Source organism: Chrysemys picta, chromosome 1, assembly GCF_011386835.1.
Source record: "Chrysemys picta bellii isolate R12L10 chromosome 1, ASM1138683v2, whole genome shotgun sequence".
NCBI lineage: Eukaryota > Metazoa > Chordata > Testudines > Emydidae > Chrysemys > Chrysemys picta.
The window spans coordinates 42,275,872-42,292,927 of record NC_088791.1 but is presented as its reverse complement, the minus strand read 5'-3'; the positions used below and the strand labels follow the sequence as shown (position 1 = coordinate 42,292,927).

At 38.6% G+C, this 17,056-nt stretch overlaps 1 protein-coding gene across 20 annotated transcripts in view; it reads right to left on the bottom strand.

Moving 5' to 3' along the window:
• Window positions 1–6,893: 6,893 nt before the first annotated feature.
• The window catches only part of POT1 (protection of telomeres 1), a 157,812-nt gene continuing 147,649 nt past the window's right edge, over window positions 6,894–17,056 (bottom strand). For all 20 annotated transcript variants that reach the window (XR_010590009.1, XR_010590007.1, XM_065555557.1 and 17 more), the window contains 3 exons: window positions 14,473–14,564; window positions 10,075–10,180; window positions 6,894–9,076 (listed from right to left, as the gene is read on the bottom strand). Coding sequence is in view for 18 of the 20 variants with exons in the window: in XM_065555557.1 (XP_065411629.1) it covers window positions 8,964–9,076; window positions 10,075–10,180; window positions 14,473–14,564 (311 nt within the window). In the remaining 2 variants the exon portion in view is untranslated. The remainder of the gene's footprint in view (window positions 9,077–10,074; window positions 10,181–14,472; window positions 14,565–17,056) is intronic.

The following is a 17,056-nucleotide window of genomic DNA, read 5'->3' as shown; positions in this document are numbered from 1 at the left end:
GGAGGCAGCAGATTCTTAGAGTTTGGGAGACAGAAAATACATCTCTATTCCTAGCCTTGACACTGATTTATGATGTGACTTTGCCTAAATCATGACAGCTCTGTGCCTAAGTTTCCCCTTATCTGTAGAATGAGCATAATGTTCAACATACCTGCCCTCTTGCTTTAATATTTGCAAAGTGCTCTGATATTCTTGGATGGAAAGTGTGCTATAAGTGCTAAGTATTATTATTGTCCCATTCTGTTACTGCATCCAGCACCTTAAAATGTTTAATACTAATAGAACTGATCATATTACCACGATTCCTTCCACCATCTGGTAAACATTCACAAACTCTTCCTTAACTTCTGGTATTATAAGGCTGATGCAGGCTTTCAGTTCAACCAAGATTGATTATTGTATTTTTCTAACATTCAGTCTTCCTCAATAAGTTTAAACAACAACAGGGGTTTGTGGGAGAAAAACATGGCTAAGGCAATTGTTGGTGAAATATTCAGGACTTTTTCCTTGCCTGCTGGATTCAGACTGCCAATCTAGATTAGTAAGTAACCCAAAGGTGTCACCAACTGATAGCTTTAAAGTGGATTATGAGAAATATATAGATTGTTTCAGTTCAGTTCCTAGTAGATATGTCTATATGACACAAATCACAGCTGGTGACCAATTGACACCCTTGCTGACAATCTAGGCAGGGACGCCAAGCATTGCATGGGAATGGAGACCTAAATATCCTAATCTTCAGAGGGGATCATCCAAGGCACAGTACCCAGGAATAGAAGCTTGATCTGTTCCATACACAGATAAGATCAGCCTTCAGGATTGTCAATCCAGTATCTTTCATGGATTCTAAATTCTAGCTACCCAAGTACTTTTATAGCCCTCATCACCCAAGTAGGTGAACACTTTTAAAAACAAGTTTGCCAGTCCAGAATACTCTAACAAAGATAACTGACAAGCAGAAAATATCACATTTCCACCTGCCCCAGCTTTCCAGCCATTGTATCAGTGTCCCTACATTTCTGAATCAATTTCAAAATTCTTCTCCGTGTTACCATATGTGGGTTTGACCTTCCATCCACAACTCTATGCTCTTCTGATGCACATTAATCAGTGTTCTCAACAGTTAAACTGAAAATAATAGTACCTGGTTCAACACCCTCTGAAATGTGTTTCAAAAGCATGAGAATGTGCTGCTCATTTGTATCAGATTAGATACCTCTTTGACCAGATTGAAAAGTAGGCTAAAGACATTCGTGTTTTCCTCATGTCCTAGAGGAGATTGAAATGAGCTTTGAAACCTATTCCTATTGCAATGCCTTGAGATGCTTTCTATGAAAGGGCATTTTATAAGTAATCCTTGTGTGACTAAGTCCTTGTCAGAGAAGTGACAGACTGGTAACAGACTATAATGTTTGACAAGGTGAAAGAGTCTTTATATTCAGTGCACGGGTTTTACATTTTAATTCTGCTCAGAATTTTGCCCATAGTCAACTTATCACTTACAGGAGAAGTAAACTGATCCTTTTATGGGAGATGGTTACAAAGATACAAATTCCAGGGATGGTGTGCAAAGAAATAGTACTGACTTTCAAATAGATTTGAATACCCTCTCTAAAACGATACTATTCTATTCCGGTTTGCACACTGTGCTCATTACTGTAGCATCTGGGCACCTTCCTGTAGTGCATTAAGCAACGTGACTATGCATCTGTCACATATTATTTGTTCTCTCATCCTTTCCCCAGAGGGAGAAGCATGTGCAGTGAAGTGTCTTGTTTTGGTAGGGTTTTTATTTATTTATTAAATAAATATTCACGCTATGTTTTTATATTAGAGAAGGAAAGATCAAAGAAATGCATCTTACACTTGGAATAGAAAGTGGTGATAATCCTTAGTTCCAGGGGAAGTTCATTGCACGGTTGCAGATCACCCTCAGAGAAGGGCTGTCTCCGCACAGATAAACTTCAGTCTTATTGTGGAGAGTTCACTGTGCCAGAGGAGTGAAGTTGTTGAGCACTGTCCTCATCATGGAGCTTTAAATGGTTGTTCAGGTATCCCGGGCCCAGGCCACGGAGTGCTTTGAAGAGGACTGAGACTTTGAACTTGATTTGAAATTCCGTGTAGCGAGCAGAGGACAGATGTGATGTGCTTGTGATAGCCTGTGTTACTGATATGTGCTGCAGTGTCTTGTACTGACTAGAGTTTCTCAAATGCTGAAGGTTTCATGCCCATGTATATTATATTGCTGTAATCCAGCCTGAGAGGTGATGAAACTGTGAGTAAATGAGGCCAGGTCTTTGTCCACTAAATGGGACAATTTCCCCTAGCCACCGGATATAGAAGAAAGCATTACTCATAGCTGTTGCAATGTGGGAGCTCAGCATCAATAAGGAATCCAAGATTACGCCTAAGAATACGGACTGAATTGACCAATTGTGGATGTGAACCTTCAATCAAAGGAGACTGCACCGTGCTACAAACTTCTTAAAAGGGGATAGTTTACTAATGGATAGGAATAGTCTTTAAAGAGGTAGTCAACATACTGATTATAAAGATCAAAATGTGTAGCAATTTTTGGATTAAAAGAGATTATATTTAGGAACTCAAGAAAACTGAATCTCAGTTTTAAACTAGATACGTTAAAAAAACACCAAGGACCAAATACTATTTTTTCAAATAAAAATAAGGCCCAGATTTAAACGGACAAAAGCAAAGGAATTCAGAGATTAAAAAGAAGAACAGGAGTACTTGTGGCACCTTAGAGACTAACAAATTTAAATTTAAATTTGTTAGTCTCTAAGGTGCCACAAGTACTCCTGCTCTTCTTTTTGCGGATAGAGACTAACACGGCTGCTACTCAGAAACCAGAGATTAAAAAGACATCTTCAATTTAAAATTGAGATATGAAGGTGGTTTCAGGTACAGTCCCTGGCTCTAAGTGTCCCTGTTAAATTCTGTGGTTTTACAATCAGATTTCCTATGTTTAAAAATGTTTTTGTCTCCCCCATAGCTGTGGGAGAGACCCACACAAACATCAGGCAAAACTGACTAGAGGGGAAATGGAGAAAGCACCAGTATGCTATCGAATGTGTTAACAATCTGGGAGGAAAAAAAAATTATTCCTCTCTTTAGTGTCTTTCAAGTTATAGTGCTCTTAGGTGTTACTTGTAGCAACAGCAGGAAAAACAAAACCAAACCCACAATTCAGAGGGTAGATTGATTTAAGTAAATGGTGTCACTTTCATACAGTTTTAGTATTACAGTAGTCTAAGACTAGTATGACCATATGCACTGTACCATATGTCTAAGATATCTAGGCACAATGGGAAATTTAAGGACAGCATGGCAACATTATCTTTGACATTCCTTGTTTTTGTGGGTTTATGTCAGACTCAATTACTACAACTGCTTCAGATTTTGACAGGATTTTGCACCTTTAGCATAGTAGACAGTAACATGAAGGGTATCCTTCCAGATGGAATACCAAATTAATGTAGAGCAATACATGGGTAGCTGCTTCCTAGTGCAAAAATCCCCTCTGGTAATTCAAATTATGCCTGTGAATTATATTCAACTCACGTGAAGAGCTGCTCCAGTAATGCTTTGAGGATCAGTTACTACAGGGGTCATTTGGAGACAGAGAAAGAGGAGAATCAGATCTATTTTTAAAATACAGTATATTTTTAATGAGTGGGTTGTAGTGTTCCATTTTGGGGTTCTGGTGACACTTAAGATGCACTCTTCGATTGACAGAGTTACCAGAATCCCTTCAACGAAGTTACAGTCCCTATAACTCATAGCTACCTGCTAGTCAGCCTATAGAAATTACAGCTAAAAGTGAACAGATCTGTGAAGATGTAAATCATAGAATACAAAAAGCCACATTTAAATCACTGACATTTCGTACACTGCATGTATAGTAAACAGTATGGAACAAAATGCATATGCAGAAACAGGAGGAGTAGGCTAGTGCAAATGCAATTTAACAGCTTTTCAGATCAAAATTTCAGCTTTTTTTCAGACAGCCATGTAAGTGCTGTCATCCATATTTCCTCTGTAAAGATTAACTTATTTGCAAGATTCAACCATTTAAGCTGTATCTGAAACTCAGAATATTTGAACATCACTAACTCAAAAGAGGACAAATTTTGCAAACAAAGAAAGCATCTGGATAGAGGGCTTGTAACCAGTTTCATGAATTTCAAATCACTGGAATTAAAGACAAATGACCAAGTTACAGCAGCTTTTTTGAAACGTCATCTTATACGTGTATATGGAGAAGATAAACTATAGCCATGTCAGAAACTAACAGTGTCCAATAAAGTAAAGCAGTTATGGTGTCAAGGAAACGCTTTCCTCCCTCTGGTCCACCCAGAACACTGCAGCACTGTTTCAAACACCCTTAAACCCCTCTTTTCTGCTGTACATAATTCAGCTTTTCCTCTATATCTCTAAGGGTATGTCTACACTACGAAATTAGGTCAATTTACTAGAAGTCGATTTTTTAGAAATCGATTTGATTCAGTCGATTCTGTGTGTCCCCACTAAGCGTATTAAGTCAGCGGAGTGCGTCCAGAGTACCAAGGCTAGCGTCGACTTTCAGAGTGTTGCACTGTGGTAGCTATCCCACAGTTCCCACAGTCTCCACCACCCATTGGAATTCTGGGTTGAGCTCCCAATGTCTGATGGGGCAAAAACATTGTAGTGGGTGGTTCTGGGTACATGTTGTCTGGCCCCCCTCCCTCCGTGAAAGCAATGGCTCATGAAGCCTGGACAGTAGTAAGGAGCAGTTCAACTATAGGCTAAGCAAGTGTATAATGGTGGTAGAATGTGCCTTTGGACGTTTAAAAGCTCGCTGGAGCAGTTTACTGACTCGGTTAGACCTCAGCAAAACCAATATTCCCATTGTTATTACTGCTTGCTGAGTGCTCCACAATATCTGTGACAGTAAGGGAGAGACATTTATGGCGGGGTGGGAGGTTGAAGCAAATCGCCTGGTCACTGATTACACACAGCCAGACATCAGGGCGCTTAGAAGAGCGCAGCAGTGCGCGCTGTGCATCAGAGAAGCTTTGAAAACCAGTTTCATGACTGGCCAGGCTACGGTGTGAAAGTTCTGTTTGTTTCTCCTTGATGAAAACCCACCCACTTGGCTCACTCTACTTCCCTGTAAGCCAACCGCCTTCCCCTCTCCCCTTTGATCTTCGCTTGCAAAGGCAATAAAGTCATTGTTGTTTCAAATTCATGCATTCTTTATTAATTTGTCACTCAAATGGGGGGATAACTGCCAAGGTAACCCGGGGTGGGGGTGGGGGAGAAGGGAAGCACAGGGGTGGGGTACTTGTAGGGCATGCCCTAGAATGGCATGTAGCTCATCATAGAAGCGGCATGCCTGGGGCTCTGACCCGGAGTGGCCGTTTGCCTCTCTGGTTCTTTGGTAGGCTTGCCTGAGCTCCTTAAGTTTCACGCGGCACTGTTGCGGGTCCCGGTTATAACCTCTGTCCTTCATGCCCTTGGAAATTTTTTCAAATATTCCGGCATTTTGTCTTTTGGAACGGAGTTCGGATAGCACGGATTTGTCTCCCCATACAGCGATCAGATCCAGTACCTCCCGTTCAGTTCATGCTGGAGCTCTTTTGCGATTCTGGGACTCCATGGTCACTTGTGCTGATGAGCTCTGCATGGTCACCTGTGCTGATCAGCTCGCCACACTGGCCAAACAGGAAACGTGCTAACACCTGAAGACAAAGCTCTTTATGGTTTCAAAACATGTGTTTTATAAGCTGGTTGGCATAATAAAAGTTATTCTTGCCAAATTTTAGCCAAAGTAGAAATGGAAACCTATGTGGAAGAGGTAGCAACAAAAACAAATCCATGAACATTTAAAGCAGATTCCAAAATATGCCTCACAGACACTGTGAAGTAAACATATGGAGAACATCCTGAATTTATGATGGAAGAGTGGTCTCAAATTAGCTGTTTTATTTTGATCTGAGCATGAAGAGAGTATCAGAGAACTGATGATCCCTTATAAGCAAGCAATTCATTTTTAAATGAAGCACTGAATATGGGGGTGGGGGGGAGGCGGGGAGGGGAAGGAGGAAAGGGGGGCAGAAGGAGTGGAGAGAAAGTGGGGGATGTTAAATGAAATTTCTGCATTCCATGAGAAATTGCAGATATCAGATTCACCATTCAAAGCATTCTGATTTTTCCAACATTATTTATATCAAATGTAAACTTAACATTTTTAAACGTCTGTAATAAATTAATTCTCTGGATAACTACTATAACACCGATGGATCTCAGCAATTTCATTCACTCAATTCAGAAAGGCAGTTTTGATTGATTTTTAAAATGTGTTTCTGAAACTAGAGAAATGTGACCAAGGGACTGAAAATGGGAGATGAAATTTCCTGCTTCTATGCAGAAGATGGTATCTGGTCCAGGTCAGTAGTGACTGAAAGTCATTACTGTAACAGGTGTGGTCTACAGTAAGTTGGAGTGAGTTTGTGCTCTCAATTCAGATCAGAGTGGAAACTGCCTGCATCACAGAAGCTACTATCGCAATTGGCTTCCAAGTTGGCAGTCTCCACATAAGCATTAAGGAATAAAACAGTCATGGAGATGAAACACAGCTCAATCACTCCTGCAGAAGGATCCAGAAGGTCAACATTGAGACAAGTTTTGTGAACCGTGGTCTTCGGTTCTGAGAAATTCAACATCTTCCAAGAGCACTGAAAATCTCAAATAAAATACATCTGGTAGGACATTTAGCTATTTAGGTTCCAATTCAACAAACTTATCTAAGAATGTGCTCTGCTGGATGAAGGCCATTGGCAGCAGAGAGGTTTTGTAAATAGATATCCAAAAGTTAAGTGTGAGCAAAGAGCTCATTATTTTAAATCGTGTTTATTAATCAGCTAAATACTTACAATATTCAATAGCCAGACAACTTCAAGTGCCGTATGTACAATCATAAAATGACTTGAAAATGTTCTGCCACGAATCTCAAACATTATTAGAGATGGTGAAAACAAATTTACACTGAAGTGTGAGTGTTATATATTCTGATCTATTACTTTTCAAAAGGTTTACTTTAAAATAGATATTACTTTAAAATAGATATCTGCAATGATGTACAGGAACATGACTTTTTATTTACATTAAAAAACATTTACAATTTAACACATACTTTCTACTAATGATTGGCAGTGCATAATATGGTTTGTGATGTCATGTAACACAACCAGAAATACAGGTTCTATAGTTTTTGTGATTAAACTACCCATTACATAGCAAACAAACCCTTGTATATTTCTTATGGATGAGCGCTTCAGGAGTTAAATTCCACTGAAATTATTTGAAGTGTTCAAGTTTTAAAAATAATTCACTTATCAGTATCTCTCATCAGGCCGGGGTAGGTAAGCAGCTGCTTTCAGAACTAATGCCAGTGTTGTTCCTTGCTTGGTAAGTTGATGGTCCCATTCAATCAGGCTGACAGTTTCTCCTCTCCTTGAAAGTGAACCATCGGCTTCCAATGTTAACGCACCTTCTACCCACATGATAATTGATAAACTTCTAGGGTCATAGCTCATTGTTTCTATGGCCCAGAGTGATTTTTAAAGTACGACACAAAATCTATTGACATTTGGATGAAACTGTAAGTGGATATAATAGCTTATTCTACTAATCATCTCTTAGAACACAGTAAAATCATTTGTATTTAGTATTAAAGTACTAGTCAACTATGAGCACTATTTAAAAAAAATCCTCCGTGCAATGTTATGTGATTTTTTTCCCTTTGATGACAAGAAGCATAGTCCCCTAACAAGAATTTTTACATTTATATTATTCTCTAGAAAATGATTCTGAATTTGGGGCAAATACTTTAGAATGCAAGGTAAAAGCACGCAATTTTTTTTTCCACTGTGGTAGCCAACTAGTCACTTGTTGACCTGAAAATGTTGTCTCTAAATTTAGGCATCCAATCCAATTATACAAAAGAGGAAAGCAATCGAGACAGTATAATCGGACACTAAATTTAGCCAAACTATGTGCAAGAACCTCTGCAAATACACACACAATTTAAAGGAGCAGCAATGTCAGATATGGCCCCATGTCTGACTTTACCATCCTTATAATCTAATAAATATTAGTATTCATTTTAATATTTTAAATATCCCTGCTTTTATGGACTGACTTTATGATTCTTAACCAGATAAGTAATTCTAACTCATGCAAATAGCTCCACTGAGGTCAATTACACTACTTGCACACATAAGGACTGCAGGAAGAGCTCGCTACAATCTACATATCAATGAGAAATTAAAGTAAGGAAAAAACCCATGTTTTTTTAGAACCCTAAAATAGATTTGTACAGAATAAAGCAAGGGAATACAAGTTAATGGAAGAGCCCTGTTTCCACAGCTGTTCTCAAATCACTTACTCTTTTGTATTAAAATAGATAAATAAACAAAGTGTAATCATGCTGACTGTTCTTCATATATTACAAAACATGTTTACATTTTACAATTGCCCTTTAAATTTGACTCTGTGGGTCACAGCAGAATTTAGTAACATTATTGATAATTTTCAATTGTGTAATAGCTTGGAATGTTTGGATATTAAACCACTTTTAACAGTCTCAACCACGCAGTGACCAATCCCATGAAGTGCTGAGCACCTTAACTGCCACTTGACTCATTGGATTGGGCCCAGAGCAAGTAATAAATACCTCTTAGCATATGTCCAATTCATTTTAATTCAGGAACAGAAGAGCTAAAACCTTCATGCACAAGTGAGATGCAGAAAAAGACATTTGTTTTCCTGATTAATATTTCTCAACACAGAACATGATACACTAAATGTTATACAAAACCTTGTATGGTGTTTATAGCTTCAAAACTTTTTTGTAATCGATAATGTCGATAAATTGCATGTCTCTTAAATTGCAATACATATCACTAGATAATGTCTTCAGCAACCATAGTGTCAAAAATTTGATAGCAAACTTGCTGTTCCATTCCATCTTTGACATTATAAGACCTGATGAAGCATTCCAACCATGGCAAGTCATCTACAAATCAAAAACAAATTACACATTTTGATAGTATTTCCAGCTTTTATAAGAAAAGTGGAACTTTAACACATAATTCATCTGACTAAAAGGAAAACTAAAAATGGATTTTGAAGTTTCTTATGCACAGAAGGGGTTGATCAGTCTCCACAGAGAAACGCTTCTCCTCTCTGCTGGTACAGAGAGCCACCTGGGAGGAGGAGGCAGCAGAGTGGGACTTGTATCATTATTCTCCCTCTGTTCTCACCAAAGGATTTTACTTGGAGAAGATAATGCAGCCTAGGGATATATCTTCTATTCCATGGAACACCCACTGCACTGGGTGGGAGAAGGTCCCCAGGGACAAGGGTGCCTGGGTGCTTTGGACTTGCACTGTGAGGAAACAGGCTCCTAAGGGCCAGAGCTATGGCAAAGACAAACAGTTCTGTGCAGACAGTCCAGTGGAAGCTTCCACTTTGGGCCCCCAGATGAAATGCTCAGAGGAACTCTGTGATGGGATCTTCACGGAGATTTCCTTACCCTGAGTCACTTTCCACAGGGATTTCCTGCAGGAAAGGGTACTCCAACTTTATATGTGTATTCAGTGGAAGAATCCGGCCTAAAATGAGGGTCTCAGACTGAATTCTCTATTAATTGTCACTATGCTTCTGTTACATTTTAAATAAAGGTGTTTTGATTAACTTCCATATGAATGTGAATTACACATCTAGCTTTGCCTAGACATGCATGTATACATATAAAACTGAATCTATGCCAGCATGAGAGATCAGCTGCACACCCTCATTACCATTGTAGGGACTGAATTATTACTCCTGTTTCCAAAGGCCCTTCTTTTAAAAAGGACAAACCGAACATATTACACTAAACAAAAGTAAGTAACAATTTCCTTACAATTCTGTAGTATTGAATTTGGTCTGTGTTCTCATCATATTTATAATAAATAAATGGTGAATTAAACGTAACTTTACATATATAGTAGCAGATTACAAAAAGCTGACCTAGTTTTGTTCCTGGAGGACAAAGTATATTCATGATCATTTCCATCTTCTCCTGAAGAAGACTACTGGTAAGGACTTCGGAGGCAGGAATCTGGAAAAACTTTTCCTGAGGAAAGTGGAAGGGTTTGAGGAGAAAAGAAGACAAAAATAAATCAGGTGTCATTAGTTAGTGTCATTTTAGCAGGCTCTTGAATCTTATGAAGAGACTAAAATGACAAAAGTGAGCAATATATTCAGTTCAGTGTTTTTAAAATGATCTAGATACAGCTAGAAGCAAACCAGAGCATGCATGAGTAGGGTATTAACCCTGAGACATGTAGTATGGTCAATGACTTAGACCACCAAAAAAGTGCATTAATGCCTTACTAATACACATACTGCATGAAGATAAATCCATTAAAGATCGTGAGGTACTCAAACACTATTGGAGCTGAGTGAATAATAGATTTTTCAATTGGCAGGGGGCTGAACCGAAAAATGTGAAAAAACAAATTGGTTTGATTCAAACAGAAATTCAGTTTTTCTTTTTTTTTTTCCTGTTTTGAATCAATTGAAATGTTTTAGGTTGACATGAAATGATTACTTTTTTCATTTTTTGTGTTGATTCAGTCAGCTTTGGATGTTTTTCACCATTTTGCGTGGGTTTCTTTTAATTGGACAAAATTTAAAAATGGAACATCATTTCACAATGAAAAATCAAAACAATATTTCAAAATTTTCTAAATAAAACATTTTGAAACAAAGTCAAAACAATGTTTTAAAATGGTTGACATGAAACATTTTGACTTTTTGAAAAAACATTTTTCATTTTTTTTTAGGCAAAACTTTTTGACAAATTAGTCACAAGTTTGTGAATAGTTTCAGAGACCCCAAAACGAATTTTTTTTGTGTGTGGAAAAAATAACCCCCCCTCCCCCCAATTGCCCAGCTCTAGATACTACAGTGATGGGGGTCATATAAGTACAATAGACAGACAGACAGAAATTACAGACAGGATTGTGCCATCCTTATTTAAATTCAACCTTACCACTCAAATAGTCCATTGCTATTAATGGAAATCCTGAGGAGTAAGATATCACTAAACAGGAGGATGGGTGTCGGAATCTGAACCTATGCAACTAGAACTCTCGTTTTGAATTTCATTCTTCAGTATGAAAAGAGACACGGGTGGGTTTTACACAATTTATCTTCCCACTATAAAAAGTAGCCCAAGTAGACAATGAAATAAAACAGTAGGGGAACTGTATAACGCCTATTCCCAACAATTCTCACTGCAGCATAATTATTTTAACATAACTTTGACCAGACTTTCATTTTGTTCCTCTTTCCCCCACATTTCTTGGCCAATCTCGACTCTCTCTCCCTGGAGCCCAGCTGACCTGTCACCTAGCAAAATGGGTTCCTTTCTGGTCAACCTCTAGATGGCACTATAATATAACTGTTAAATAACAACTGTTTATGGCAAAAGAGACACATTTTCAAATCACACTTTAATTTTTCCTGACTCTTCTCCCCAGCTCCTTTTACTTAGACTATCAGGTTAAGAAAATGAACTGGGAGCGTTACTATATAAATCTGACTGGAAGATAGTTTAAAGTTACACTTCAAAGCAACCCAGCTTCTTCTCAAGCACTCCTGGAGCACCTTAGTCTGGGCAGAAGAAAGTGGCAGTTTCCTTTTGAAGTGCAGGTTACACTTCAAAAGAAAACTGCCTTTTCCCCCTGCAACTCAGTTGTAGCAGTCAGCAGCTCCCCCAGATTAGTTTCTCAATTTAAAAGAACAGCTTTCAAAGAAGGGGAGAGGGGCAGTGGAAAGGAAAAAAGAGAAGAAAGTGGGGATTGCTGGGCTTCAGCTTTCTTTGCAGCTAAAGGCCTTCATATTTTAAGAGAAGAGCCTTTTAACCTGTTATACAGAATGCGTTAAAGAAAAGAAATGGGAAAACATTTCCCCCTTACTGCCACTTGACACAGTGGGTAAAAATATACGTATATATTAATTTGTATGTATTTGAGGTCAGGCTGTCCTAAGCTGTGAAACACAGGGACCAAAAAGCCCAACTGGCTTTAGATAATTCCAAAGCTGCAGTGTAATATATTACAAATGTAATGTTAGATTAGATTAGTATTATCAGCATCTATTCATCTTATCAAAGCCCTCTTACTTCTTAACATTTACATTCCTACCTGAAATTATCAGCAGGTATGCAACAACCAAAAGGACAACTATATAAATGAAACATGAAGGCCCAGCTACTCAAAATCTAGGACATGCAGAGTACTCACAACTAATTTAACTTTGCCATCATGAATGTATGAAATAGGATCTTCCATTACTTCCACAAAGTTATACATCTATTACATATGCATATGAAAAATAATACTTCACATTTACATAGCACTTTAGAATCATTTAGTTAATCCCTCACATTCCCATGGGCAGGCCAATATTATTTCTATTTTAGAAAATTGGGAAACGGAGACATGTAATTTAAGCAAAGTGTGTAAAGTCACAAAGAGTGAATGTATAATCTTATGTTAAATGTGGAGACCAAGTGTCTAGGTAAGGCAAACAATAATCTTTCTGGGGGCAGGGACTAACATTTATTTGGAGGCTAGCTAAATACAACCTAGAAGGCACTAGTCAGTCCATGACAAGCAAGAGCCCACATTACCCAGACCTTTAGATCAAAAAACTAGATTTAGAGAATGGACAGCTATATGGCTTTGGCTGGAATCTATCCAGTAAGGAAACAGAATTGTCAGAGTAGTCATAAAATCCTGAGCTAACCCCCCCCCAAAAGTCATTCTCAATGACTCTCAATCATCACATCAAAAGCAATTAGACAGGGTGTTTTAACACCATGACAGACAGAGAGAAACTCAGCCAGCTCAGGCAGGGACTTTGTGGAAACATAGAGTGCTGAATACCCCTGTGACATACTGTACTTCAAAATTGCATCTTGTACCCCCCATATTCACCACTTGTGCATGGTTATGATATTTTGTACAAAGAATGCCCTGTAAGGTATCCTATGAAAACTCATGATTTGCTGAAACTCATTGTTCTGTCAAAATATGTATATCATCATTATATATGGAGTTATGAGATTTTGCTACATGGTTGTTACTGAAATATGTTGAGAGTCTAGGTGATGCCGATAGCAAGCTCTTCAATGGCAACAAAGGGGCTAACCCACAGCCAGATGTGTGTTAAGCAACCCTCACTAGCCGTTGACCAGCAGGGGAATTGCAAACAAGAGATTTACAATTCAATAAGAGACAGTTGCTCAAGCTCTACACAATGGGGATTGCTTAACTCAGTGACTCAGCAAGGTATCAGGACAGGTGATGCTTGACACCATGTTTGAGTCAGTATTTTTCCAGGAATATGAACTGAGACTATAAAATAAGGGACAGTGGTATCAAGAGTCTGCCTCTTTCTGCCCCACCTACTCTGAAGGCAACAAGACTTTGGCAGAAAAGACTCTGAACTGGGAAATTGGTTCCAGGCTGAGCAGGGAATTCAGCCTGTGTATTAAGAACTGTGAACTGCTTGCAACTCCAGAGTAGGGTGAGAAAAACTGCTTGATTCAACTCTTGCTTCGTTTGATAAAGTTTATGACTTAAACTTAAATTTTACCTTTTATTTCTTATGTAACCAACTCTGACCTCTATGCCTACCACTTATAATCGCTTAAAATCTATCTTTTTGTAGTTAATAAACTTATTTTAATCTTTTATCTTTACCAGTGAGTTTGTCTAAAGAACTTGGGGAATCCGCTCAGATTACAAAGGCTGGGGCACGTCCACTATCCTTTGAAGGAGTGGTGAATTAATTAATGAGCTTACAATGCTCTAGACCTTCTTGATCAGTGCAAGACGGTACATTTCTGGGGTGCAAGGCTGGGGCTGGAGGGAATTTGCTGGCGTCTCCCTGTGTATAGTTCATGACAGGCTGTGAGAGCCTGCATGTAACTTTGGGTGTGCCTTCATATGCTAATGGCTGTGTGAGAGCAAAGCCAGAAGGGGCTGCTAGTCACTAGCAGAGCAGTGTAAGAGTACCATGATCCAGAGAGTTAAAGGGAACACAGCAGTCCCACAGTCCAGGTTGTGCCCTGGTGTGTGTGTGTGGGGGGTCACATCCCCCACTCCAGTTCCTCTCTTCAGTCCATTTTAAGACTTGAACACACATTTTTCTCCCATTTTACCTTTTATCTGATATTGACCTAAACAGTATTTTCACCAGTGGATAGTGCTAATAATTTGTACATTCATTATAATAGTTTGTTTTAAAACACTGGATATGACAAAGAGAATGCACAAATTCATATACACATGCAAACATCTCTGAGACCATACTTAACAAGAACCATCATCTTTTTACTCTCTGTTTACTTACATAGTCAAAGAGGTATGCATCCAGTGCTCCTGTGCCATCATCAAGTGTAAACTTCATAACAAAGACATACTGGAGTGGCTCAATACCTAAAACTAGCGTGGGAAAAATATTTTGCTTTAGGTACTGAATATTCAAGACAAAATTATCACAACACAAGGTAATTGAAATGACTTGCTTTTAATTATGTGACTTATTGTACGATTATAATTTTAAAATATAATCAGATACTTGGATGGGTGGAGGTTGTGGATTTATAATTAGAGCTGTGCGAATAACAGATTTTGCAGTTCAACACTGAACCGAAAACTAAACAACAAAATCTTTTCAGGTTGACCTGAAATAAAACATTTCTGAGGTTTTTTTTAAGCAAACAATGGAAATGTTTCATTCAACCTAAAACCAGACATTTTATTTTGATTTCAAGGTTTTTATATTTATATAAAATTGAGGGAAATTCCAAAACAAAATGCATTTCTGAAATGAAAAGTTGTTTTTTCGTCTCTCTCCTCCCACCAATACAAAAAATTAACTAAAATCTACTTGAATTTGCTAATTGTTTTGGTTGAAGCAAATCTGCATTTTTTCAGTGAAACATGTATTTTCACTAAAAATTTCACGTAGCTCTATATATAGGATTCATGACAATGTTATTATACACTAAGTGAAAACATTTTGTGTTGCAGGTAAAATGAGATGCTCAGAAAGATTGATGTATAGATTGCCACTTTAGAATGGAAATTCAGTTTTGCTCAAGAGTTTAGAAAAATACAGAAAATGCTCTAAAGCAGTGGTTCTCAAAGCCCGGTCCGCCGCTAACCCTAACCCTAACCTTAACCCTGGTTTGTTTACCTGCCGCGTTCGCAGATTTGGCCGATTGCGGCCAGTTCGCCGCTCCGGGCCAATGGGGGATGCGGGAAGCAGCCGGGATTTCCCTGAACAAGCGGCCGCCCTTCCCGCAGCCCCCATTAGCCCGGAGCGGCAAACCGCGGCCAGCGGGCGCTGCGATCGGCCGAACCTGTGAACATGGCAGGTAAACAAACCGTCCCGGCCCGGCCTGCCAGGGGCTTTCCCTGAACAAGCGGCGGACCGACTTTGAGAACCACTGCTCTAAAGTACCTCTTTTCTCTTTAGTAAAAATGTTGCAAATGTTTGCATACATCCTAACTTCTGACTATGTGGTAGGATCTCTTTCTGCCTGATCTTCCACTGAAATCAGTGAGTTTTGCCTTTGGTTCAATGATAACAGGATCCTGTTCTACACTAACATACGGCAATATATTTGGTGAAATATATTATCTATGGGAAAACAATTTATTCCATATGATGTAGTTAAAATTTCTGGGCAAGTTCTACTCAAATAAAAAAACAGCCTGACTGGTACTCTGAAATTAACTAAAACCATCTGTGAAAATTCAATGGCTAGGTACAGTCTCCCACTGATATGAACTATGTCATCTGTCAAACAAAAAAGATTCAAAACTATGTACATAATGTATATAATTATTGCAACTACTTACCAATCATACTCTCTCCTGGCTATCTTTAATTACGAGTCTGTGTATGGTTTATATTTTGAATACTGCTTGAGATTCCTAGTGGGGTTCTGCAGGGGCCTGTCCAAGGTCTGGTCCTATTTAATATTTTCATTAATGACTTCAATAATGGAGTGAAAAGCGTGCTTGTAAAATCTGTGGATGACACTAAACTGGGAGGGGTTGCTAGCACTTTGGAGGGCAGAATTGGAATTCAAAATGACCTTGACAAATTGGAAAATTGGTCTGAAATCAACAAGATGAAATTCAGCAAAAGACAAGTGGAAAGTACTACACTTGGGAATGAAAAACCAAAGGCACAACTACAAAACAGGGAATAACTGGCTAAGGAGTAGCACTGCAGAAATATGGGGGTTAAAGTGGAGTCTGGATCTGGGGGTTTAAGTGAATCACAAATTGAATATGAGTCAACGTGATGCAATTGTGAAAAAGGCTAATATTTTGGGGTGTATAAACAGGAATATCATATGTAGTAAGACATGAGAGGTAATTGTCCTGCTCCACTTGGCACTGGTGAAGACTCAACTGGAGTACTGAGTCCAGTTCTGGGTGCCACACTTTAAGAAATATGTGGCACTGGAGAGTCCAGAAACAAAAATGATAAAATGTTTAGAAAACCTGACATATGAGGAAAGGTTAAAAAAAATGGGCATGTTAATTTTGAGAAGAGAATACTGAGGAGGGACCTGGTAACAATCTTCAACTATGCTAAGGGCTGTTACAAAGAGGATGGTGATCAACTGTTCTCCAGATCCACTGAAGACAGGACAAGAAGTAATGAGCTTACTCTGCAGAAAAGGAAATTTAGCTTAGATATTACAAAAAAAAATTGCACTGGAATAAGCTTCCAAGGAAAGTTAAAGAATCCCTGTTATTGGAGGTTTTTAAGAACAGGTTAGACAAACACTTGTCAGGGATGGTCTAGGTTTAGTTGGTCCTGCCTCAGCACAGAGGGCTGGACTAGATAACCTCTCGAGGTTTCTTCCAGTCATACATTTCTATTATTCTGATTCTATGCGCAAATGATTTAT